This window comes from Haliotis asinina, chromosome 1 (assembly GCF_037392515.1).
Source record: "Haliotis asinina isolate JCU_RB_2024 chromosome 1, JCU_Hal_asi_v2, whole genome shotgun sequence".
Taxonomy (NCBI): Eukaryota; Metazoa; Mollusca; class Gastropoda; order Lepetellida; family Haliotidae; genus Haliotis; species Haliotis asinina.
This window is the reverse complement of record NC_090280.1, coordinates 26,758,227-26,784,202: the sequence shown is the minus strand read 5'-3', so window position 1 is coordinate 26,784,202 and position 25,976 is coordinate 26,758,227. Positions and strand designations below refer to the sequence as shown.

General features: G+C 40.1%; 2 protein-coding genes across 2 annotated transcripts; both read left to right on the top strand.

The window, feature by feature from the left end:
- The first annotated feature begins 2,344 nt into the window (after nucleotides 1-2,344).
- Nucleotides 2,345-6,885, top strand: LOC137268900 (carcinoembryonic antigen-related cell adhesion molecule 1-like). The gene is made up of 5 exons (XM_067803544.1): nucleotides 2,345-2,442; nucleotides 4,000-4,341; nucleotides 5,160-5,471; nucleotides 6,009-6,275; nucleotides 6,734-6,885. The coding sequence occupies exons 1-5, from the start codon at nucleotides 2,379-2,381 to the stop codon at nucleotides 6,883-6,885; spliced, it is 1,137 nt and encodes a 378-aa protein (XP_067659645.1). The 5' UTR covers nucleotides 2,345-2,378.
- Nucleotides 6,886-7,028: 143 nt separating this feature from the next.
- Nucleotides 7,029-14,264, top strand: LOC137289494 (uncharacterized). The gene is made up of 6 exons (XM_067820861.1): nucleotides 7,029-7,039; nucleotides 7,875-7,930; nucleotides 10,304-10,348; nucleotides 11,126-11,205; nucleotides 12,017-12,085; nucleotides 12,315-14,264. The coding sequence occupies exons 2-6, from the start codon at nucleotides 7,891-7,893 to the stop codon at nucleotides 12,516-12,518; spliced, it is 438 nt and encodes a 145-aa protein (XP_067676962.1). The 5' UTR covers nucleotides 7,029-7,039; nucleotides 7,875-7,890; the 3' UTR covers nucleotides 12,519-14,264.
- Nucleotides 14,265-25,976: the final 11,712 nt, after the last annotated feature.

The following is a 25,976-nucleotide window of genomic DNA, read 5'->3' as shown; positions in this document are numbered from 1 at the left end:
CTCCTATCGCTTAACCACTTATTCTGCTGTAATAACACCATACCGGTTTTTGTATGTTTAATTCCCTTTCATCTTATTGTCTGCTGTTTATTGAACGTACATGCTTCTAATCATCACTCTGGCTTCATGCACATTACTTGTATATGTATCCTGCATAACTGTCAGTTAATATCCACATGACGAGTGGGCAAGGAATTGCCCAGAAACGTTGTGTAAACAATAAAGAAGAAGTTGACAACCATAATATTTTGTCTCATTCCCGAATACCAATTTCTACATGCCTCTCAAGTTCCCATACCTCATTTCTTATTCCTCCACCTATAACCAGACAGCGAGAACTGATAATTATTATAGAATCGGCTGCATACGGCTCATTTATAGTGTCACATAATCTCTGAATGCGATGTTTTTGACATACAAGAAGTTGCGAAAAAAACTCAAGTTCCATTTTGATAGAATATAGCTAAAAGCGGCATAAATCGCAACTTAATGTGGTAGGGTGTAGCTCTGAATTTATTTTTCATTTTTATTCCGTTTTCTTTATTACACTCAGTGAGATACAGTATTATAGTACATTCAAAATAAGATACAATCTTACTTAGAACGAATTAATCTTAATAGCAAAGTATTTTTGTTCCGTGAAGACATCTTTAAGAGTAATTTTAATTGAATTAATACATTGTTTATGCCGTTTGATATTCATAGCAAATATTTGTCGATTGGCTAGAATGATATTATTTTAGGATGATGGGTGTGGCTTTTGCTACGTTCTCTTAGTGCTGACCAATGATGATGGAAATCAACATGAAAGATACTCATGTCAATGCCTTATGTGTCATAGGTCTCTCCCTTTCACCTGGCACTTCCGAAACAGTGGCCACACAATATCATAATTTCATTGATTGGTGTCATTAAGTTGGTTAAGATAATCCGAGACCATTATTGGCATAGAATATGTATTTCAGTCACTTCACGAAATGAATGTTTCCTGTATTTCACAAAATGACCATTGCATATATGTACAAACAGGAACGTGTAAACCCGTATTAGATATTCTTTAAACATTAAGTCATACAACGCCCTCCAAGAACATTACTGAAAACCACTTAATGCTATGCAGAAACGATGCTGTAATAGATCATGTGCAGACAGATCTGAATTGCTTCCTCGCTTTCTTACTTTATGGCTTTCTCGTTCTATTGCTTTCTCGCGCACTGATATTGCCTTCTCGTTTCGTGCTCTCGCTTTTTCGTCTCGGGATATCGCTTTCTTGCCTTCGAATTTAAAGGAGCCACCAAATGATAACGAATCGCAACAGGAATACTTTAGCGTTGGCTAAATGATGCGTATATAGAAGATACTAAACTCGCTTCCGTGTAATACCGTTTTTATTAAGCGAGTTTAGTATTCTGTTTATTACTCGCCAACATAAACTGACAGAAACTGCGGCAAAATTGCTTACAGTGTAAGGACTCTCAGCTTTCCGCGAGTCAAGCAAGGTCTAGTCAAATAGCGACAGCGACGTTAGCATTGTGACGTCACAACTTTGAACCAGTTTGACGTCATGCGTTTCACTAGTGTAATATTGCTGTAAGATTATTACACTGCAGTATCTTCAACCCGCGAGTAATAACTCGGAATGTCAAAAGCATAATTTCGGTTTTAATATTTGAAAAGAAGGTATGGTTCATGGGCCACCGTGGTGAAAGAATAGTGTTTCAGTTTTTCTGCTGGAGTTTATCATTCCAGTACCCTTGCAACTGGTACCCTTTAATTTCTAGCATCTTCATCTTCTTTTGTAGTGGGCGGGCAGCTCGGATGATGAAACGTAAACACTGAAAAACACTGTTTGGAAAACAAAGAAGACACACCATTCACTTAAGGATTGACTGTGTATTTCTTTCGTTGCATTGAGGTATGAAACTAAAAACCGATGTGCAAACTGTATGATATTATATGACACTGATCCTGATGATACTAAACATGGTTTCCTGGATGTTTAACGTCGCACTTAGCAGTAGTGCAGCTATAAGGCGGTGTTGTGTGAATAATCGAGTGTGGGCCAGATAAACCAGTGAGCAACAGCATGAGCATCTATGTCACGTGTCAACTAAATCAGCGAGCTTGCCCGCTCAATCCAGTAAGTCGCCTTGATTGCCAGTATATAGAAGAACGTATATGAGTAGTACAACATATCCTCCTGTGTTTCTCACTGGTTACAACACGGTGTATATATGCAGTTTTCACTTCCCATTTCCTCCACAAATGACCCTTAATAACACGGAAATATTTCATGACAAGTCTGACTGACAAATAGTTTTAAAAATCATCAGAAGTGTTTTCTGGTAGTCAACACACTGGAGGCAAACACACCTATCATGTTTTTTCATATTTTTTGTCTAAAAGCTGTGATCTTGTATGGAGGTATTCTGGAATTTGCTGGTAAGCGTTTATCTTTACGCTTGATAATTCCAGTTAGATATAATGTTTGTTCAAATTTTGTTATGTTTTGGTAGAATTGAACATGTTTGCTGTTTTGTTTTTCGAAACATTCGACAGAACTCCAACTGAAGTAATCATCAACCAGTGATTAATATGATGTGCAAGGTCCGGTGTTGCTGAGCGCCACGAGACTGGCTGTCCATTTTACCCATTTTACTCGCCTCTCCAAGGCCACAATATGAGGTGAAATTTGTTTTGTCTTACACGAGGTCAGAAAAGGCCCAGGGAAGGTACTCCATAACACCATATCTCGTTCAATTAATCACCAATGGTTGTGGTGTAACCTTGTGGATAAAACATTCGATGCGGGTTCGATTCCTAACATTGGAACAATGTGTGAAGCCCATTTCAGGTGTTCCCCGCAGTTGCTGAAATATTGCGAAACGCGGCGCAAAACTCACTCACTCACTCACTCACTCACTCATTCGTCCCTAGTGATCAACGTTCAGATGCTGGTGATCTATGGCCTTTTTCATAGTACTGTTGTCTCTAGTGATTATTTCCATGATAGCGTACCAGTTTAAATTACGATGTGTGATATTTGTACTGTCCTTTGATGGCAGCTCTTACGTTCTAAATGTATTGATTTTAATAGATAATAAATATAAATTAAATTGTTCTCGTCACGATATTGATGCAATATTGCCGACCGCGACGTGACACTAAGTTTCAAAGCAAGCACTCACGCACTCACGCACTCACGCACTCACGCACCCGAGAAGTGGTAGAGAAGAGTCCCCAATCATGCAAAATATCGCAACATTCATGTCTTTCATCTACCTCACCGCCATCCATCTACCACTGCTGACACTGCTCGACGTGTGCATGGTATGTGCTGTTGACCGACCAAACAGCATGAAATCAGACACCAAAGTATTTGTTCCTATGCTGAGAAGTCTGTGCCGACGACGCCGACGTGTAGCATGGAGCAACACCTTGCAGGTATGGAGAAAATGGCGCTGAGTCTGGAGCAATGATGATTCGTGAATTCTCCCTCAATGCTGAAACTGATGGTAGCCTGTCGTCTGAGGTCAAATGAAGGTATTAAGCACTTTTCGACAGGTCGACAGGTTTTGTGTCGAAAGTGTGATAGTGTGGGGAATCATACCCTGCTTGGGAAGATCTACAGGGTGGCGGTTCAGGGAACTGGTGCAGGGACCATATTTTTCAAACGAAAGAGATCGTAGGATCTTAATCCGATACAACATCTTAGTGTTTGCATCGAGGTCAACATCAGACTGAAACACGTTTACAGTGCATTGTGGGAAGAATGGCAGAGAAATCCACACAGTAGTACAGAGAAGTGATGATCGACAGCTCACTGAGTGGGCATTTTACGACAGGGCAATTAGCATTGCCATGATGTGACTATCACCATAATGTCATCTTTGTATCAATCAAATTGGATCAAATATGCAGTTACGCGTATTTATTTTTCAAAGTTGGCCTTTATGTTTCTTTTCTGTATCGTGTACTAATTATGCTGACATGTTTCAGCTTCTGATACCAACACTGTGGCCCGTGTCGGACAAAATGTCAACATGACCTGGAGTGTCAGTCAGTCAGTTACGGATTTTAAGATAAGATCTATCACATACAACAACAGATCTGGTTCCACTGTCCTGTTCATTGTGGATGAAAATAAGCTTCTGAATGTTACTGTCAACACACACACACAGAACGGGACGAGGATTCAGCTGAATGTCAGTACATCCCTGGAGGGGGGAAAGCAAGTCATGCTCATATTCCACAGTGTTGACGTACAGGACGCCGGAGTCTACAACTTAACCACTCATGACAGTGAAGTGTCTCCCGGGACTCAACTTCTTTTTGTACTGCGTAAGTGTGAAGATAATGTGAGCACCAAATAGAAACTCCGCGCCAAAAGCTAGTTTTTGAGACACATTGATAGAAATATGGCGGTCACGGGCAGATAATCTGCGAAATAATCATCCATACTTACAAAGGAAGTTTTATCATTATAGCATTATAGTTTAATGTCGTTTACACAGATGTCATTGCAAGAACTAATTACGTTAGCGATGAAGCTATAAAGCTTCATCCTGTAAAAGAATCCAGATGAAATATATCTTATGACTGTTGAAGGGTATACTATGACACTGGCCAATCTTCTTCCATGGCACTTTCATGAAGGTGTTGCTTGTGTTTTATGACACCTGACCTTCCTTTCTCCTTACAGACGTTTTGTAACACCTGCCTTCCCCCTCTCACTACAGACGTTTTGTAACACCTGCCTTCCCCCTCTCACTACAGACGTTTTATATCACCTGACCATCCTCTCTACGTGCAGACGCTTTATAACACCTGACCTTGTCTCCGTGCAGACGCTTTATAAGACCTGACCATCCTTTCTCCGTGCAGACGTTTTATGGACATTATCACGGATGTGGTCAGCGATTCTGCCTCACTACATTCATTATCCATCCACAGACACGTTATTACTTCCTTGGGCATGGATAGAACATATGTCGGGATGACGTTCACTAAGATCAATTCAAATAAACTTTTCGTTCAAACGACATTCTGGCATATGGTGACTGAATGTCACTGACTCTATAGTACATATTCATATATGTTATTAATAATTAATAAGACTAAGAGCAAAATTACAACCATTTCCATTCATCTTTTCACAGAGAAACCATCAGAACCGAACATCAACTCGACAGTAGCAGACTCTGTATCCGGTGATCCTGTGAACCTGACCTGCTCCACCACCTTCCGGAGTCTTCCTACAGACCAGTCTCGGTACCCGTATACCACGTCCTACACCTGGAGGAGAAACAACAGGAGTGTAGACAGCAGTGTAGACAACAGAGTGCACGTGGACGGACAATTCCTGACCATAGACTACGTCACCAAGGAGGACAAGGGAGTGTACTCGTGTCAATCTGGAGAAGAAGGACTACTGTCAGACTGGAGTCAGGGATACACACTCAATGTTTTATGTAGGTTCAGGTTGATTAATATTGAAACAATAACAGAAGCTAGATGTTTCTTCATATACAGTACTCAGAAAATCTGATTCTACTCTACATGTTGTCACTATCAACGTTTGATGCCTAAACTTCAGGGGAACATGAAGCTTGCCCATCCGCTTATAACTCAGAAACTACAAACTTCCTGAAACGGATTTTCTCAAAGACCCGAGCTATGGGGTCCGATCCGATTCATCACCACGCCATGTCCTCTGTTGCAGTTAGTCTTCACGTATACGCATAAATAAAGACTATCACCTTCGTGTCTACTGATATCAATTATATAAACACGAGCTGATAAAGTTACAAAGGCTTTCCGAAGATATTTTTATCGTAATGAACGAGGGTGATATCAGTAGACACGAGGCTAAAATTCTAGTTATAATAAAAAAACATTCTTCATTAGTTTCATTATCATCTTGAATCTAGATACTAGTATAAGGTGGCAGGGGTACGATAGAAGAAAATTTCAAATTATTATTTCTGATCATCTCACATGCATTGCAGATGGACCTGACCAGATACAGTTTGACGGCACAAGGGACAAGCTGGAGGTGGAAGAAGGGAAACCCATAACAGTGAGATGTTCTGCTGACTGTAACCCTGCCTGCACTGTAACCTGGTGGGACACATCCAGACAGGTGGTGATTACAGGGCACAGGAAGGCTGTGTTCTCTATACCAGCTGTAGATGTGTCTGTGTCTGGACAGTACACGTGTCACGTCAACAACAGCCATGGCAGTGCATCGCGGAACCTGACACTGGAGGTTCTCTGTAAGGCTTCCACGCATTCTGGAAACATACTTTAGAATATGTAACATTTAAAATTATATTTGAATGAGACATGTAATGATTGTTTAAGTTTCTACTCCCTTCAAATTTCTCAAAACACACAGAGATTCTGGACAAGTGTTTATTAAAACTCGTAATATAGCTCAGGGGTCAATCTTGACTATTAATCTGATGATATGACATCAAGTCAGCGAGATTCTCCACTCTCAAATTCTTCAAAAGCAAAATAAATGAGATCTGAACTGAGGAGAACAAAGCATTATATATTTCCTCTATTATATACATCATTTATATAATTCGACAAACAACCCAGTTTCAGTAAATCCTGACATTTGCGACACTTGCGTCCATTTGAACACATTTCAGTGTGATCTTACACCATATGTTGTATGTATATTGAATCAAAGGAAAGCTGCTATTTAGTATAGTGAATGTTGCAGCACGTGAGGTAACTGAATCTGGTGTCGATTTCATCGTACCTGTGGCTGCCGTCTGTTCTGTCCTTATTGTCGTCATCGCTTTCGTCATCGTCGCCGTCGTTTTCCGAAGAAGCAGGATCAAGAAAGGTATCGTCAATGTGGTGATACAATAAATATGAATTATGCTGCTATCGTATATCCTGTTATGCATCTCGTCAGTTTTTACAATTACAGTAAGTGCAACTGAATCCTTTCTGAATGAAAATTTGCATTAGTAGTGATTACACCAGGGTATGTTTTATCTGTTTCAGGAGGTAAAGTGTACAGGTGAGGACACCCAATAGCAGGTATCTGTTGTCAGTATATCATTTCAAGAACAATGAGAAGACCACAGCGTTTACATATGTACGAGTTAAGGTACAGGTTTAGCCCTACAGGTTCAGGGTTACTCAGACAAGTTAAGGTATAGGGTCACTCACATGTGTTAAGGTACAGTTTTACTCCTACAAGTTCAGCTTTAGATTTACCCCTACAAGTTAAGGTACAGTTTTACTCCTACAAGTTAAGGTACAGTTTTACTCCTACAAGTTAAGGTACAGTTTTACTCCTACAAGTTCAGCTTTAGATTTACCCCTACAAGTTAAGGTACAGTTTTACTCCTACAAGTTAAGGTACAGTTTTACTCCTACAAGTTAAGGTATAGTTTTACTCCTACAAGTTAAGGTGCAAAGTTACTTTTACAAGTTAAGGTACAGTTTTACTCCTTCAAGTTAAGGTACAGTTTTACTCCTAAAAGTTAAGGTACGGTTTTACTCCTACAAGTTAAGGTGCAAAGTTACTTTTACAAGTTAAGGTACAGTTTTACTCCTTCAAGTTAAGGTACAGAGCTACTCCTACAAAATACGGTTAAGTGTTTCTCTCATAAGGTAAGGTACTGAAAAGAAACGATACAGGATTAGCATTGTCGTTTGTACTTTCAAGATGAGCATTACAAGTTCAAGATAATCACAGAAGTTGTTATCAGGTAGGCTCAGGTAGGTAATATCAGCGTTGGCAGCTAACTAATTAAAGGCTGGTCTTTTCGAAGTACAACTTTGCAGACTGGTGTATGCCGCGTAATGATATGAACTGCTTAATCCTTCACCTCATGCATGTCTTTCAGAGCTGGAGACCGCAGTATGGCTGACAACGAAGCACAATTGCAACAAGATCCCAGTGGTAAGCATGTGAAATCTTGCAAAGTGTATCGGCGCATGCGATCAGCACTTATTCGTAACCCTTGCAGATTGTATGAATGTAATGCATTCATTGTTCGTAGGGGCGTGAGATAGTCCAGAGATTTTTAGTCAGATCGAGGAAAGTGAGTTTAGTTTTAGCGACATTCCAAAAATATCTGGGCTACACCAGAAATGGACACATTGTACTCAAGTGAGGAATCAAATCCGCATTTTCGCCGTAACGATCGAACGCACTAACCACAAGCTAGCAGTTACCCCACCGCCCTGTTATGCCGAAGACCCGGGTTCGGTATGCTGAGCGCAACAAACAAACGGATAATTGAAAGTAGTGCTTATGGCATCTGGATAGGATATGTCTAGTAACAGTGACACAGTCAGTGGTCACATATAACGTGATACATGTAATTTAAGCATTGTATCGGGAGATGACGCGAACGCCATTATACATCAGGTCGCACAAGAAGAAGCAGGGGGAGGCTGGATTTGTATCAAACTTAATAGGTTAAGCTCACAGATTTCATGTAAAACTTTTCGTCGCCATTACTCAAGGTCAGTTTATTGAACTTTATGTGTGCAGCAACACCCCACAAGTAATAGAACTCCCAATCCCTACTCCCACCCAAGTGCCACACGACACTCCAACCTCCACCTCCATCCAACCGCCACGCGCCATCCCAACCCCAACCCAATCGCCACACGCCCCTCCCCTTTCCAACTTCTACCTCCACCTAACCGCCACACGCCACGTACTTGTATTTGTATCAAATTCCTTGTACTTGATGTTTGTTTCTAATCAACTTGATTATTTAGAAATCATTCATGGAATATTATTATCTCCCGGCTTGCCCGGAAGATAGGACCTGTGTTCAAGGAAGATGAATTATGTTTCAATGTTAGGAAGAAGATAACCCCCCAGGATATATAAAGTGACCTTGAACTACATGTTGGGAAAAACACCCGTTCGCAAACGAAGCAACTGAAAAGCCGCTATAGTTAATCAGCCACACATGACCCGAGTAATACCAAGGTCCTTGTGCTGCATTTCATGTGTCAAGGAGAGGTAGGGTGGCCCAGTAGCTAAAGCGTTCTCTCGTCAAGCCGGAAGTCAGGGTTCGATTCCCTACTTCGGTATAACATGCGAAGTCCATTTCTGGTGTCCCCCACCATGCCATTGCTGAAAGAATGCTAAAAGCGGCGTAAATCCAAATTTATTTATTCATTCATCTACGTCACACACATTATTGTTAGCATGCTGTTTACTGCAGAATAAATAGTGGAATAACTGTAGGTCGGCCAAATGTTCCACAGACCGAGAAAAACACCATGCGCTGTCGCATATTATCTGACAAGCCACACCTTGTGATAAATAATAAGCAAAATTTCATATGCATGTGCTCACAAATGCTTTACTGATGTACAATGTCATACTGATTACACAGTTGTTGATTACAGAGAGCAATGGGTGACAAGCAGTGTTTAGGATTGGGTGACAAGCAGTGTTTAGGATTGGGTGACAAGGAGTGTTTAGGATTGGGTAACAACCAGTGTTTAGGATTGGGTGACAAGCAGTGTTTAGGATTGGGTGACAAGCAGTGTTTAGGATTGGGTGACAAGGAGTGTTTAGGATTGGGTGACAAGCAGTGTTTAGGATTGGGTGACAAGCAGTGTTTAGGATTGGGTGACAAGCAGTGTTTAGGATTGGGTGACAAGCAGTGTTTAGGATTGGGTGACAAGCAGTGTTTAGGATTGGGTGACAAGGAGTGTTTAGGATTGGGTGACAAGCAGTGTTTAGGATTGGGTGACAAGGAGTGTTTAGGATTGGGTGACAAGCAGTGTTTAGGATTGGGTGACAAGGAGTGTTTAGGATTGGGTGACAAGCAGTGTTTAGGATTGGGTGACAAGCAGTGTTTAGGATTGGGTGACAAGGAGTGTTTAGGATTGGGTGACAAGCAGTGTTTAGGATTGGGTGACAAGCAGTGTTTAGGATTGGGTGACAAGGAGTGTTTAGGATTGGGTGATTGAATGTTAAGCTGTTACGTAATAGGTACGTTTTCGAAATGTCAAGTAGATCTTTAAGAATCTACAAGTACAAGTAATCTACCCCGTGAAATTCTAGATGCTCTTCACAAAATATTAACGGTTAGACTATCTGCTTCATTTACGTCTGGCATCATGTCCCAGTTGCTGAAGTCAATGCTCATGATGTTAAACACGAGGTTGTCTGGTCGAGGCTCGATGTTACAACCAGCTGCCATAGCTGGGATATTGCTGAGTGCGATGTAAAGGCCTGTAGAACCATTGATATTATTTCTTCTTGTAATACTTGTTTCTGACTATATACTTCTACCTACAGACCTGTATGCCAAGGTGAACAAAAAGAGAAGGCGCAGGAGAGAAGGTATAGTCCATCTTTCTATCCTTGTGGTCAGTGAGTCTCACCTTAGGTGAGGTAGCCTAGTGGATAAAGCGTTCGCTAGTTACGCTGAAGATCCGGATTCGATTCTCCATATGGGTTTAATGAAGACCATTTCCGGTGTCCCCGCCGTGATGTTGATGGAATATTGCTAAAAGCGGCGTAAAGCAAATCTCACTTGAGGTGATCTATACATGACGTCATCTACACCCCATGACGTCATCTACGCCCCATGACGTCATCTTAGGTCCTGACTATTTAACCTCAGCGGTGTGTCCGTGTGTATTTTCTGTGACAATGTGTGGATGGAGGTGCCGTCTAGAGCACTGACATTCACCGTGTTTAATGGCTGTCCTTGTCTGTCATGAAAGAACCTATGGTTATGGGTGCGAATCCCCAAATATGGTTCTGTGTTTGTCAGCATCAGACCAAAGGTGTTTAACCCAAGCTGTAGTCAGTGTCACTGACGGATGTACAAAAAATCACTTTAACGAAGATTCGCGAACCTCGCACACACACTCGCTGTTTTTGACACCTACTCATCAGGTGTCTTTGTTGAAAGAGATTACTGTAAGTTTGACATACTATAGAAGCCTTTTTTTCATTAATTTCCAAATGCACATGTTGAATTATTAAGTTACAAACTTGAAAATTCAAGAAAATAAGTTGAAAAAAGCGAAACCCCGAATGACCCATCAAGGCTTCAGTACCAATCTCACACAACTCTTCTATAGTTCATCTGCTTTGTTCTCTTTTCCACAGTGTCTGATGTTTATGCCACGGTACAGAAGGCTCAATGCAGACACTTCATGAACAGGGCTTATGCCGGCGCAGGGCCATCGGTAAGTGTGTACTGGAACTGTTTTCCTACAATACAAAACTGACAGGAAGATAATTTATTACCATTCAGTCAGTGTGTCGTAAAGACATGGATACGAAATAGGCAACGTAAGGTGATGGGTGAGTGAGTGAGTTTGGTTTTACGCCGCTTTCAGCAATATTCCTGCAACATCACCACGGGGGAACTCCAGAAATGGACTTTCACATTGTACTAATGTGGATAATCGAACCGGGGCCTTCGGCGTGAGGAGCGAACGCTTTATCCACTAGGCCACCCCGCGCCCCGCGAGATAATGAAAGCAATTGCGAAGATCAATGCTCATTATGTAAACCATTGATTTTCTCGTTCATTCATTGACGTCAACTGCTGAGTGTTGCGTAAAGCAAACCTAACATATCATAAAACATATGTCAACACAGAACAGCATCACTTAGTTCACCAATGGGTGTAGTTTAAAGACAAAAATACAAATAGCTCGCAGCTGTCAGATCGAGGCCACAGACAAAGTTCTAAAACAATGTTTGTCTTTCATTAAGAACGAACTTACGTATCACTAGCAGAAGGACAGTATTACTTCTATCAATAATTTCAACGTTGTTACATTATGTTCTTATTCATTTAAGTAATGCAAAAACTTACAAAAGTTACCAATAAGTTCGGTTCCTCATAAAAAAGCAAGACTTATATGGGCATTAACATTACAAGTCATTTCAAGAGCCTGAACAACACATGCAATGTAATAAATGAGATGTGTGAAGATATCATGTGTTCAGTACATCATATTGTTGAGGTCATATGTTTGCTGTCTCCAGTCGGAAAATGCAGTTCTAATCGACTATGCAGGACCAGTCGCTGCCGAATACAACAACTGTGGCGAAACGGTATGTTTATTATACATATCCTCCCAACTTCCGGGAAGAGACGTCCCTGATTGGCTGACACAATGCCGAAACGACTCTAAGTTGCTACGAACACAAAGAGAAAGCATTATCTGCATTAGTGAACTGTAAACAGTAAATGTACCAGGTGCAGATTTGGGTTCAGTCATGGAATAAATTCCCCTGATAGAAAAGTTAGACATTTGTAAGTGCAGTTGTGTTAAAATTTCAGAATGATGATGGTCTGACCTACGCCGATCTTGCCCTTGAATCGCCTACCTTGATCGACGGCCAACCAATCATACACAGAAGGGAGGAGCCTGTGGTATATGAAGAGATTGACTTCGCCCTCACCCCCGGGCCACAGCTTCCGGACAAGATATGGGAGGTGGAAGAGCAGGAGGATGAGGAGAGACGACAGTGCCTCTGGGAGTGAAGATGAATGAACCTTGAGAATCTACAGCTGCAGGACAAGACCATGGATGTGGAAGAGATGGAGGAGGGAGGCAATGCTTCAAGGAGTGAAGATGAAAGACACTTGCGTATCTTCAGCTGCCAGACAAGACCTGGGAGGTTGAATTGGGAGTAGAGGAGAATCTCAAGGTTACATTGGTTACATTGGTGTTTTTATCTACAAGGTTGTGCACTGGCCGTAGGGAGAGAAGCAATAGCTTATAATTCGCCCCAAAGGCGATCAGTTTACTTAAGCATTCTCATGACAGTATTTTCTTCCCTCATACGTAGTAGGGAATCTACCTCCTTTATTTTGTCGAATTACACTAAGTTGTGAAAGTATTTTGTCAAACGGTTGTTTCATTTTTGGAACTCATATAACGTTTAGCATGTTATTGTTCATATACTATAAGCATCTAGTCTTTATAGAGACTTGGCAGGTTGTGTTTTTGAGTTCATCCAACGTTTGGCATCTTGCTGATCATATAGGTTATGCATCTTGTTTTTCATACAAGGCTAACCATCTTGGTATTTGAATAGACATGGTATGTTGCCTCTTTGGTCGGCATTCTAGAAGTTGAGAAGATGAAGAATGAGGATATTTATTATGGAGGTACAACTTCATTATGCTTTGCTGGACAACGACATTAGAATCTAAGTCGAAGGTCGCCTATACAGAATAACGAGGTCGTAAGTCTATGTTAAGGTGTAGAAGTTACGATCGCCCTAGCGCTGAGTTTTTGTTACTTCTATGTTAAGGTATGAAAGTTAAGATCACCTAAGCTCTAAGATCGTCGTAAGTCTATGTTAAGGTGTTACGGTCACCTTAGCGTTACGACAGCCTTGAGTCTTTGTTAAGATCGCCTTACCGCTGAGTTTCTGTTACGTTTATGTTAAGGTACGAAAGCTGAGCTCTAAGATCGTCTGAAGTCTATGATAAGGTATTGGGGAAGATATACGTGTCACTCATGTTAGGTTAAGGTATGGGGGACGGTATACGTGTCACTGATGTTATGTTAAGGTATTGGGGACGGTATACGTATCACTGATGTTATGTTAAGGTATTGGGGACGGTATACGTATCACTGATGTTATGTTAAGGTGTTGGGGACGGTATACGTACCACTGATGTTATGTTAGGGAATGGGGGACGGTATACGTGTCACTGATGTTATGTTAAGGTATGGGGGACGGTATACGTGTCACTGATGTTATGTTAAGGTGTGGGGACGGTATACGTGTCACAGATGTTCATGCTGACATTGACATGTCATCATCTCAGTATGTATAAACAATTCAAAACTGCATGGAAGTAAAAAGGGGGGCTTTCTTCTTTCTAACTTTTTCAAAATGTCGCATTGAAGAATACCTGGTGCATTCATTCTTGGCACCTGGTCCAGAAGTAGTGAATAACCAGCGTAAAGTCTAACACTACAGTCACACAGGGTTTGCTGTTATTATATTTTATTATATTAATGCGACTTTTTTTCTCTCCCATTGAGAACTATGCCTTCTTCCACGAAACACTTAGTGATCGTAAGTCACTAAGGTTAAAGAAAGGGAGTTAAGGTTCACCTTAGTAAAGGTTGCTTTGTGAAAGAAGCCCCCATGGTATGCTGTAGTATTCTACTATCTCGTTAAACATGGAATGTGCCAATCCTCAAATTATTTTAATTCTGTATTTGCTATTTTGCAATGCCTGTTTCTGGTAAATAAATGCTTGAGCAACTAGCGTCTTACATTTTTTGTCACACTCAGCAATACCACCAAAAGGGTCTGTAACGCCTAGACATTCCAGCAACAAGTTTCCCGACCACTCATTGGTAAAATAATACAAAGGGATGCATATGTGCATACTGTTAGGTTCCAGCTGTCCATGTGAGAGTGAGTTTAGGTTTACGCCACTTTTAGCCATGTCCCAGCAATATCCCGAAGGGGAGCACCAAATGGGCTTCACACATTGCACCCTTGTGCGGAATCGGCGTGACGGTCTTAGGAGTGACATTGTAACTATTCTATCACCGCATGTTTGTCGTCGGAGGGGACTATAACCGGATCGTAAAGAAGAGATGTTACTTTGTGCCTATCATTGCCTAACAACTGTTTGATCGACATATCACTTTGTAGATTAACCAGATGTTACTGTATAAGACAGTCTTGTATTCACTGTTCATCATGGCGTGTTTTAGTAGGATGTAGTCTGGGTGGGTTTGGTGTAACTTGAAGAATTGTGAATTATGATCAGTTGTCGTTTATGATCAGTTGTAGTTTCGTGACAACACCTTCCCGTCACTGAAACCACCTCATACTCGAGGTTGACGAACAACAGCGTCCTGACACTGCTTTGCAGGAACCAGATAATGGATCAAGCGTGTATTTTGTATGAGTGTGGTAATCAATTCATAGACACAGAGGCATCGCAGGGTTATCCTTTCCCAGACCCGTCTAGTCCGTTAGTCAATATTCCGCGAAAATTGAATAATTACCATGGCAACAGACCTTATTGTCATGACAACGCATCCTGTCTCACAAGAGTATCGTTTACACCACATAACCATATATTTATACACTTATCGCAGGTCATGATGACCTTAGTGATACAAAGCTAATACCCTCATGCCTTCAGTGATCTGCATGCGATTGGCACGTAATGAGAACTCTACAAATCTAGTTGATCGTACCGTAATTAGGCTTTTATTATACCAATAAGCCCTTTAGTGTCTCGCGTTTTTATTCTTGAAATTACAGGATGCTAAGTTGAAATTCAGAGATACGTATTACACACATCTTGAAATTTCAAGATATAGAGATGAAATCTTGTCATAGCTAGAAATTTTGACTTAATATCTTGAAATTTCAGTTTAGTATCTTGACATTGTCAAATAACAGATTTTGAATAACCCCATACGGCTTCCGTATAAAAGACCTCTACAGAGAGGGCTTTGAGAATTTACAGATTTTATTCACTCGAACTTTCAGTAATATATAAAAACCTGAGTGTTTCAATACAGTTGCCTCAATATTCAGACCTCGAGTGTTATGTGGGTCAAATTTACTTCCTTGTATCAGAGCGGATAAAGCTGCCTCACAGCGAATAACTCATCCCTGGGTGTCCCGTGTGTTCGACCTTACACATCATGCGAAACTACCCCAAACAACCCACCTCTGCTCAAAAAGAAACATGTCCTTGTTCATTAATTATCAAGGCTGCTACCAATTTCACATTTCTTCTTTACAACACACAAGACACCGTAATGTTGATAACAGTGGCTCGGGTGTTCGGTCGCCATGGTTACAGCGATAACCTGGAATACGAATGTAGGCATCGTGTTGATTTTGTTAGAGAGAGTAATGTTACATATCAGTAACAGTTTATTCATAATTCATACGTGAATATGTTAATGCAGTGACATTGGTTTCATGTCATTTAAATAACAGCTCATGTCATGAATCCCAGAAAATGAAGCGGTTGTGATTCACTTCAAAGTCAATGAGACGAAAACAATATTTTGTGTCCGTGACGAAACACTCATACTCCGGTCATATTCTGTAGTTTATCCCAAATGCAAAGTGCTCTTCCGTATCCAGACTGATCACACTTAGGTGACCCGTTCACATCCACGGTATGCGGAGAGGGGGGGGTCTGCGTTTTTTTGGAGAAAGGTAATTGTTCCAAAGTTACACATTTTCTCTGAAAGGAGGATTGATTGACTGTTGCTTAACGCCGCACTCAACATTCCAGTTATATGGCAGCGGTCTGTAAATAATCGTATTTGATTCAGACTATCCAGTGATGAACAGCCTGGGCATCGATCTACCCAACTAGGATATCCTGACTTATATCAACCAGCCTGACCACCCGACTCCGTTAGTCAACTCTTATGACAAGCACGGGTTACTGAAGACCAATTCTAACTCGGATCTTTATTGGTATTTCTTAGTGAGAACTTTTTAAAGCAAACATATCTGACTGAACTCATAAATGAGTGAATGGGTGAGTGAGTGAGTTTTAAGTTTCACGACGCATTTATGGATATTCCCTCAAGCACCAGAAATGGGCTTCACACCTTGTACCCATGTGGAGAAACGAACCCGGGTCCTCGGAGAGACGCTTTAATAACTGGGTTACCCCATCACCCAGATCAACTCATACATTTACGAGCGTTCTGTAAAGTGTTCATGTGACAAATCTGTAGTTTTGCACACTGACTGCGACCTGTGCAGCTGACACATCTCTGACTCATAAAGGTTCAAATCACATGAGATCTATTCACGTCTAACTGACTAATGAGCCGGAAACATGACTGACACGGGACACATCCGTGCAAACCAGCGCATGAATGTACAAACGAACATTTCAGAAATAGCAAGTTAGGTTTTACACCGCTTTTATATTCCAGCATTATCACGTGGGGAACACAAAAAGCGGACTCCACACATTGTACAATCGAAACCAGGTCCTCAGTACCGTGACGAGCGAACGCTTTGACCACAAGGCTACCCCACCGCCCCAGTGCAGATATACAACACATGAACAGACGTATGAAACATTCGTTATAATCACGCTCTTGTGGTGGAATAGAGCATCATAACCTCTGTAGCATTCACTTGCAGGTATGATATTCATTAGTAGGTACTTGCAGATAATATTTTGTGTATCAGCTGACATTAATTAAAATTTAGACTTTGTAAAATTGTGCGGTTATATCAATGTTTCATAAATAAATCCCACAGGTAGCCTAATGAATTTTATGCTACTGCGGTTAAGAGGGTTCAAGTTAGTCATTTGACAAAAACAGCAGGCCTCACAAACAATACCTCATTATGAATGATCGCTGAGAATGTGAAGAAACATCGCTTCGATAAAATGATCAATAAAATAAGTATATGACAAATCATATCATATGACACAACATAGCAAGACTTCAACTATGCAAGGCACTTTGTTGAAACTAAAACATCAGTATCTATTCTCAGAGACCTCAAACTGAACTGACGATATTTGCATTAGAAATCAATGCTTCAAGCACCATGGTCAATGTGAACTTGAAAAACAATGTCTTTGAAAAATGCTTTGACTGGTGATTTTACCCATCTACCCCCATGACATTAGGTTTTCTGAGGACAAAAATCTGTAAAACAGAAATTTTAATTGGTCTGGCCTAACGTACAGAAAATGTGCATTTGTAAAACCATTCCTTAAAGACATTTAACTTTACCTTACCCCGATAACAATTCATATACACCTATAGGGAGAAGCACTTTGTTCTTCTATCTGTTTTGCAAGCATTATTGCACCTGCCTGGTTAAAGCAGGTAGAGCTGCACAGGTAAGTGATCACTGTCACACTGCTACGCTGCACCACTACTGCGTATGCAAGAAAATATACAGTCTACAAACCTGATGTTGTATATAGGTAATATCAGCTGAAATTCTGAAAAATGTTTCTGACATATAAGAATTGATAATCTAAAAAATTGGTCTGATGACAATGGGGTAGACGAAATGCACTTTTCAATAGGTTAACAAAATGAATTTCCAGCTATTTGCTTGTTAAACATTTCAGCGTGATATGAAGGACTTCGATCTGAATATAGTGCAGGCAGGTACAGTCAGATTACAGGAAGTAAGGTTCTCAGTTTATTCAGTATTCCAAGCTGTATTCTGACCTACAGTACGGTTGTGTTGTTATATTTTCACATTGCAGAACCACATGGATATCTATCTGTCTGTCTGTCTGTCTGTCTGTCTGTATCTTTATACACACACACACACATATATCTATATATCTATATCTATATCTATCTATCTAAATATATATTTTCACATTGCAGAACCACATGGATATCGATCTCTATCTATCTACACACACACACACACACACACACATATATATATATATATATATATGTGTATATATATATGTATATAATTTCAAAAATTCTTTTTTAGAAATATTAGAAATATGTTGATAGTTCTTGAGTTGAACAGGTTTTTCATTTGTTGTTCATATTTGTGCACAGTTAAGATCATAGGGAGATGCCTGTTCCTAAGAAACTGCTAATGTTTACAAACTCATCCTTGACATAACCTTCATTACAAAAATGAAATAAACGAACATTTTTATCATGTACATGTTTCTTTCTAAGATTATTAACATTAAAATTGTGTAGTGATGGCTGTACATATGGATATACAATTACATGGCGTGTGAAAACCTTTCAGCATGTAGTTGTAGACTATGACATGGGTTCTGCCCATGGGAACAGATTTCATCATGAATGAAGTACATGCAGTCATTTGCAGACTACCATAGGTCGTCGATTCCTTGTGATCGCTGATGACCCCAAGCTGACGTTGAAGTCGTATTGTAATAGAGAGGCAGGGTTTTACACAATGCATAAATCTAGAAATGGACACGGACAAAGATCATAGATTGTGAGCCAAACGACAATAAGTAATTAATACCTTACGTGCTTACCTCTTAACAAAAATAATGAGTTCCTGTCATGTATGTAACCAGGGGCGGATACAGCTTTTTGACAAAGCGAGGAATACACAGTTCGTGTTCAGCCATCTTCAAGAGGCTGCAATGGTCACTTAATTAACTTTCTGGACAAACGGTATGGTGCACCCGCTGCACTACACAACACAAAAACATCAAAACACAACCCCGCCCCACAACGTCACGCCACATCACTTCACCACACCATACCGCACTGCACTAAACTACATTATTTTTTTACAGGATCCTCGAATTTCCTGTAATGATACTTGACATGCGTTCTCATGGTACTCATTGCACTTAATTAAGTTCAGTTTTTCCGAAACCAATTAGGAGTGCGATTGATGTGAGTCTCTATGACTGTGTTGTTGTGGTGTATTTGGAGCATGGTGGAGTTGAGTATGTAGGACTGTGTTGTGGAGGTGTGTATGGAGGATGGTGGATGTGAGTCTGTAGGACTGTGTTGTGGAGCTATGTGTGGAGCATGGTGAATGTGAGTCTGTAGGAGTGTTTTGTGGTGCTGTGTGTGGAGCATGGTGGAGTTGAGTCTGTAGGACCGTGCTGATTGAGTTGAATCACTGTAGGAATGTGTAAGTAGTGACTGTGTATCAAGTGGAATGTGAGAGGACATGCTTCTGGAGTCAGGACTCTTCTGATCCCCGTACACACGCACCTCTAGGGGGAAATAATTTGTAAAGGTTATTGACAAGGACAAACGGACCACATAGTTCATATTTCACACTACTCTGTTAGTCAAGCTGTTAAATAAACCGTCATCCGCTCTCTAAGGAAACAGGGCAACAAGCTACAACAAGTAATCCCCATTGTCACAATGCCATATTCATATTAATGCAGTGTGTTAAATAATGTCACACTCATAAATCATGGACTTGTCAGTTCATGTCTGAAGCTGCAAGGTTCCCTCCTTGTATCACTTCCTTTGTGACTTTATGGTGCAGAATTATTGGCTCTCGATTAAAAAGGGCTCTCTTGACACGCATCAATACCTCAACAAGTTCAAGTCTCACAGTACTTTGTTAGCCGAAAGAGATTTCACTCCACCGTCGTGGTCTCACCATCGTTAAAATGGAAATATTGGGTTTTCACCGTGTTGTCAAATTTTCACCATAATGAGGAGTAAAATAAACAGTGTCCCGATGGGGTAGAGGTTTTCCATACTCAGAAGGCAAATAACAGGTGACATTATGATGAAAAGGTCTCACCACTTTGAGAAGGCAAATAACACGTTTTACTGCATAGACAATGCCTAACTATATTGAAAGGGGAAATAACAGGTTTTGCTACAACACGTCACAATTTAATTCTGGACTCACAATAGTCCAGAAACTCTCCGCACTGTGGCCACTCTCTCACAAGAGATTTGGCAAAAATAAACATGCAGCTATTATGAATATGTGCTAAGGATGAAAAAATGAAAAAATATTTTTTCGAAAACTGAAAATTTAAACTCGCTCGCCCATGGGCACGCCCATTGGCGAACAGCGGCCGAACAGCGGCCCATGGGCAGGCCCATGGGCGAGAGTGTTTAATTTCGTCCAAAATAAATGTTTTGGAGGTTGTAAATGAATGAAAAAATGTTAATAAGTATCATGACTCAAATTTCAGCTCGATTTGACTTGACTCCGCTAACTGACAGTGATTTTTAAAAATCTCGCCCATGGGTGAAAAATATATTGGCCCATGGACGAGAATATTTACGTTCACTGAAAATACATGTTTTTTCCATGTTTTGCAGTTTGTAAATAAATGAAAGTATATTTATAAGTGTCGTGACACGAAAATCATCTTATTGTGACTTAATTCTGATAATTTAGAGCTGATTTAAAAATACCATTTGGCCCGTGGGTGAGAATATTGACTTTTACTCAAATTACATCTTTTTGCATGTTTTGGGGGTTGTAAATGAGTGAAAGTATGTTCATAAGTATCATAATACAAATTTCAACTTATTTTGACTTAATTCCGCTAATTGAGAGCGATGTTTAAAAATCTCGCCCATGGGTGAAAAACATTTTGGCCCATAGCCGAGAACATTGCCTTTTACCCCAAATATATCTTTTCACGTGTTTTGGAGGATGTAAATGAATGAAAGTACATTTATGAGCATCATGACAGAAATTTCAACTCATTTGACTTAATTCCGCTAATTGAGAGCGATTTTAAAAACTCCCGCCCATGGGCGAAAAACATTTTGAAGCATATTTATAAGTATCATGACACGACATCCAACTCATTTTGACTTAATTCTGCTAATTTAGAGCGATTTAAAAACAATCTCGCCCATGGGCGAGAATATTTCCTTTTACTCCAAATACATCTTTTCCAATGTTTTGAAGGATGTAAATGAATGAAAGTGGCTTTACGAGTATCATGACACAAAATTCAACTGATCTGATTCCCGATCCCGTTAGTCGCCTCTTACGACAAGTATAGTCACCTTTAATGGCAAGCATCGCTTGCTGAAGCCCTGTTCTACTCCAGATCCTCATAGGTCCTGAACGCAGAGCTATGAAATTGAAGTTATTTGTGAAAGTCCTTACTCCAGTGACACAAAAACTATGCTGGGACACATTAATAAACAGCGTTGTGAGATCTTTAAGCTGTTTTGAAATGTGTCTTGTCAACCCCACTGACATTCGCCAGTAACCACTTAAATATAGAATATATAGTCCGTGCTCCTTCGGAACAAATAAGTAATTAAGGATCCCCAACTGGGTAATTAAGTAAACAACTCAAAATACTGTCACTTTCTGCCCAGGACATCGCGCGTCACCAGTCGTGAGCTAATGACCTTGTAAAACCCCTCCAAAGCACCAAAACCAGAACAGGAATAATCTACAACAGTGATAGGTCATTCGCTTGCTTTCTTTACCATTTGTACCAATTATCATGTTCCAGCGCACACAGTGACTTGGTTCGTTTCCAGCGCAACTTCGTCTGCGTGTAACAGTACTTCAGCCAGTTTACTGTATCAGTCGAAATCTTACAATGAATGAGTATATGTGAATGAATGAAAGAAATAATAAAAGAAAGAAGTACATATGTGAATGAATGAAAGAATAAATGATACACCACGGCCATCCCTTCCTAAACATGCTAAATAATGCAAAACTATCGTTAGATCACATGTGTTAACATCAGCTAATTATAGTTTATCTTGTCAGACATAACAATTTTCAGACAGGTTTAAACAACAAACTATCTGCTTGACTGCACAGCTGCCTGTTGACGTAGTATACCCACCTCACCTAATTTGCCTGCGTAATCTTCATCTACATGACCATAAGCAGAGAGCACAGAAGGCCGAATACCTGTAACCACTGAACCGTGGCGTCTCACTGGAACAGGCTAAGTTCCCAAGTGCGGGTGTCCTTCTCTACCTTTTCCATTAATCTTTAAAACATCTAACAAGCTCAACGCATGCAACTTTTGACTAAAATGTGATGTCATACATATCATGAAAGTAATTTTTAGGTATTATTCAGTTGATAAATGATCATTTTATGATGCATATATGTGTGACATGCTGGACGGGTATTTTGTGATAATTTACCATTACCATTTTCATAATGCATAAAAAAGACACTCATTAATCTATCTCTGAGTTTTGTCATTCTTTCACTCCAATACGGTCGCTAAATCCCCTCTGATCATAGTATATGGACTCTCCCATACCCAATTCACCTAATCCTCAGAAATCAACCAAACATGACATGCCCACATCACCTAATTAATTTTCTGTACCTATCGATCAAAAAATACATAAAATGGAAGGACACCCTGTTCACTAATGGGAGTGAGCCTTGTAGGGAGTACCCTCACTCTCACAAACCAACCGACTGGGGAGAAGCTGCTGTGTTTGTCGGGGATTCTTCTGACTTTATTTTGCTTTGATTGTGTAACTACCCACATTAGGACATTGCGACCATTCTGATTTATCGTGTAAAATACGATTGTATGGTTTAGAATTTGAATCTTGGCATATCTTACCGGTTTTGCTAATTTTGCACACTACCTTCTTACCTGGGGGCGAGCATATTTTGGTGGTTTTAGTATTTCATCTATTTGTTTAGATTTATTGATTTATTTGTATTTGTTGTGTTTTTAACTGCTAGTGGCCCAGCGAGTGAGTCTGCTTTGATAACTGTAAGTTTATTCTGACGCTTGACGAGAGGGACATGAACAAGAACATATATGGAGCCCTTGCATCAATACATATTTAAGACTAAAGGTTTTGAAAAATAAAATTATTCTGGACCAATATTTGTACATAACTGGTGAAATGAAACTGCGCGTTCAAGGTTCATAAGCACGTAGAGGGCACATTTATCCTACTCCATTTAAGAATGTCCATTTCTGATTGCTTCACGTGACCTTTCGAGGGAGAATATATCAGTTTTACCCCGCCACGTGGGAAAAGCAAGCATCCATGGCAGTCAGTGAACGTGAAGCAGTGGTTCGAATCGACTATAGTCAGTACCATGTTAATAAAAATACATTATTTCAGTTTGTTTTGATGCTATATTTACATAAAGTGAGATTTAAACATTCGTTATGGTAAATGAGGTGTACCATTGTGATCCACCGATCAGAATGTTAGTATCCACTTTTGGTTCACACCCGGAGTGTCAACTGTTTGTTCGAATACACAACTGGACTGTCGAGAAGCAGCGGAGTGTGAGTGTCGACTGCCTTGCAGAACTTGCGCCTAAAAATAGAAGACTCGGCTCTACTCTAATTAACGAGAGAGAACACATACACAAAGACATCGGTGAAAGAAGGAGCTGTGGAAGCAATTCCTGAACGATAGTCGTCGCACGAACAGTAATCGAGAAAGTTGGCATCATCGTGAATCGAGGGTCTGTGAGCAATGTAAACTGCATATTGTAACACAGTGGCCACAGTAAAGAAGACAGAAAGTTTCAGCGTGTCAAGGACCAGCTTCAGAGACAAAGGATTGCCATAATCAGCTGTGCTGATCAGACGGTCTACCTCGTTCATAGTGGCCACATTAAAGCATGTACTGTTAACGGATTTTGTTTACCTTCTTGTCCGGTGTGTTAACGCCATAGTCGGGTTACCTCCTTACATATTAGCCGAAACATCGAATTTACAAAATTTCAAATTTCGACAGCCCAGGTGCGTTGTTTATTGACGGAGTAAGAGGATTATGAGGCATGGTCGACTAGGTTTCTTTGTTTAACTAATCCCACACGGCCTTCACCAATAGAGGGAATGATTTCTGTTCAGTTATGACATCGCTGTTCTCCATATGTCTCTATTTTCTCAACACATCTCCAAGATGTTGTGTTTTTTGTGTGTTTCGTAAACACTGATTGGGACTGGTGAACAAGCTTTACAGTTTATATCAGTACTTCAGCCACACAACATATAATACAAAATATAAATGCAGCATGTGTCGTCATCCATATGAACTATCACATAATAACATATGCATACATATCATTAAATCAAATACACATCTATCATATAAGTAAACATAAAAAAGAGAGTTACGGCTTGTTGTGTCTGACTAGCTCTTTGTAGAAACACTGAACAATTGTGAGAAGGTTATTGATAAGTTAATTAGTTTTCTGTTAAAAAAAACAAGCTTTGTGTTTTCATGATACAATCATTGACGAATTCAACTATTTTCTGGTTTTCACAGTGTATAAGTTCTTTGTTTTCGTTCACCGAAGTCATCACAGACCACAGTGAGAAAAGGTCCATCTTCAAGCAGTAAGGAAGACCATGATAGAGTATGGAGTACTTGTGTCTTCCTTGGCTTGGTCATCTCCACCGTTACCCCCTCCTCCGAATCCACACCCCACAAGGGCGTATAGGATTGTGGGGCCGTGTCAGCGACAATTTGGCTCGGTGGATAAACAGGGACTCCTATAACCCCGTATACCCTTCATCACAATGTTATAATTTGTCGGCTTTGCGTATCCGGTTTTGTGCATTCTGTAATATTGTATAGTACTGGTGAAGTATTAATCAAAGCAATATTTTGTTTGCTAACCGAACGAGATTCTTTGAGAATCAAAATATGTTTTAACTACATTTTCAAAATTGAAATACAGCATGCACACAATAACTAAATTGAAAAGAATATCGTGCAGGAGAAGGTTTTCCAGAGTACATGCACATAAATGCCATTGTCTTTCACAGACTAATATGTGCAGGTCTTGAAGAAGGACAAAGTCCCCATCCCTGTTTTAGTAAATAGGATTGTTCAATCACACATGCATGTATATATATTGATTTCAATATATATTTACAGTAAAATTTAATGCACATAGAATTTTACGAAAGGTCGAAATTCGAGATTATTCATGTGCATATATAAGGTCTGCATGCATCCCCAGAATAAACAACAATGTATTTAGACTCTAAGTTCACATGGCAAAGGAGGTTTATACACAAAACCGAAACCAATTGGTCAGCTCGACGCCTTGTAAAACAATTAATTCGAGATTTCCTTTAAATGTGAGATATTTGGCTGCGCGTCATGCGCAGTCAGTCTTTTTCATCCATATACACTCACGAACACCTGTTCATTTCAAAGCTGGTGTCACCTAATGGTCTAGAGTAATCCATGGATGAGATGTCTATATGACAAGTAAAATACACTTGAAAGCGGCAGCTGGTTTATTCCAATACACAAGACCAGCGGACGAGACACGACGCGCAAATTGTAGCAGGCGCTTTGCGGAAATTACGTAACTGAACGCGGAAACAGAAAACGTCATCGTTCCGCTCAGTGGCTTTGTCTTTGCGAGTTATGCTGAAATACAAATTAAGATAAAAGTCAGAATGATGAAAAAGTTGAAATCAATGTGTGGATTAGAACTTGAAAAATTCTCATGAAGTCGTTGACAAAGTAATATCTGTTCAAGTTAAAATAATTTGAAA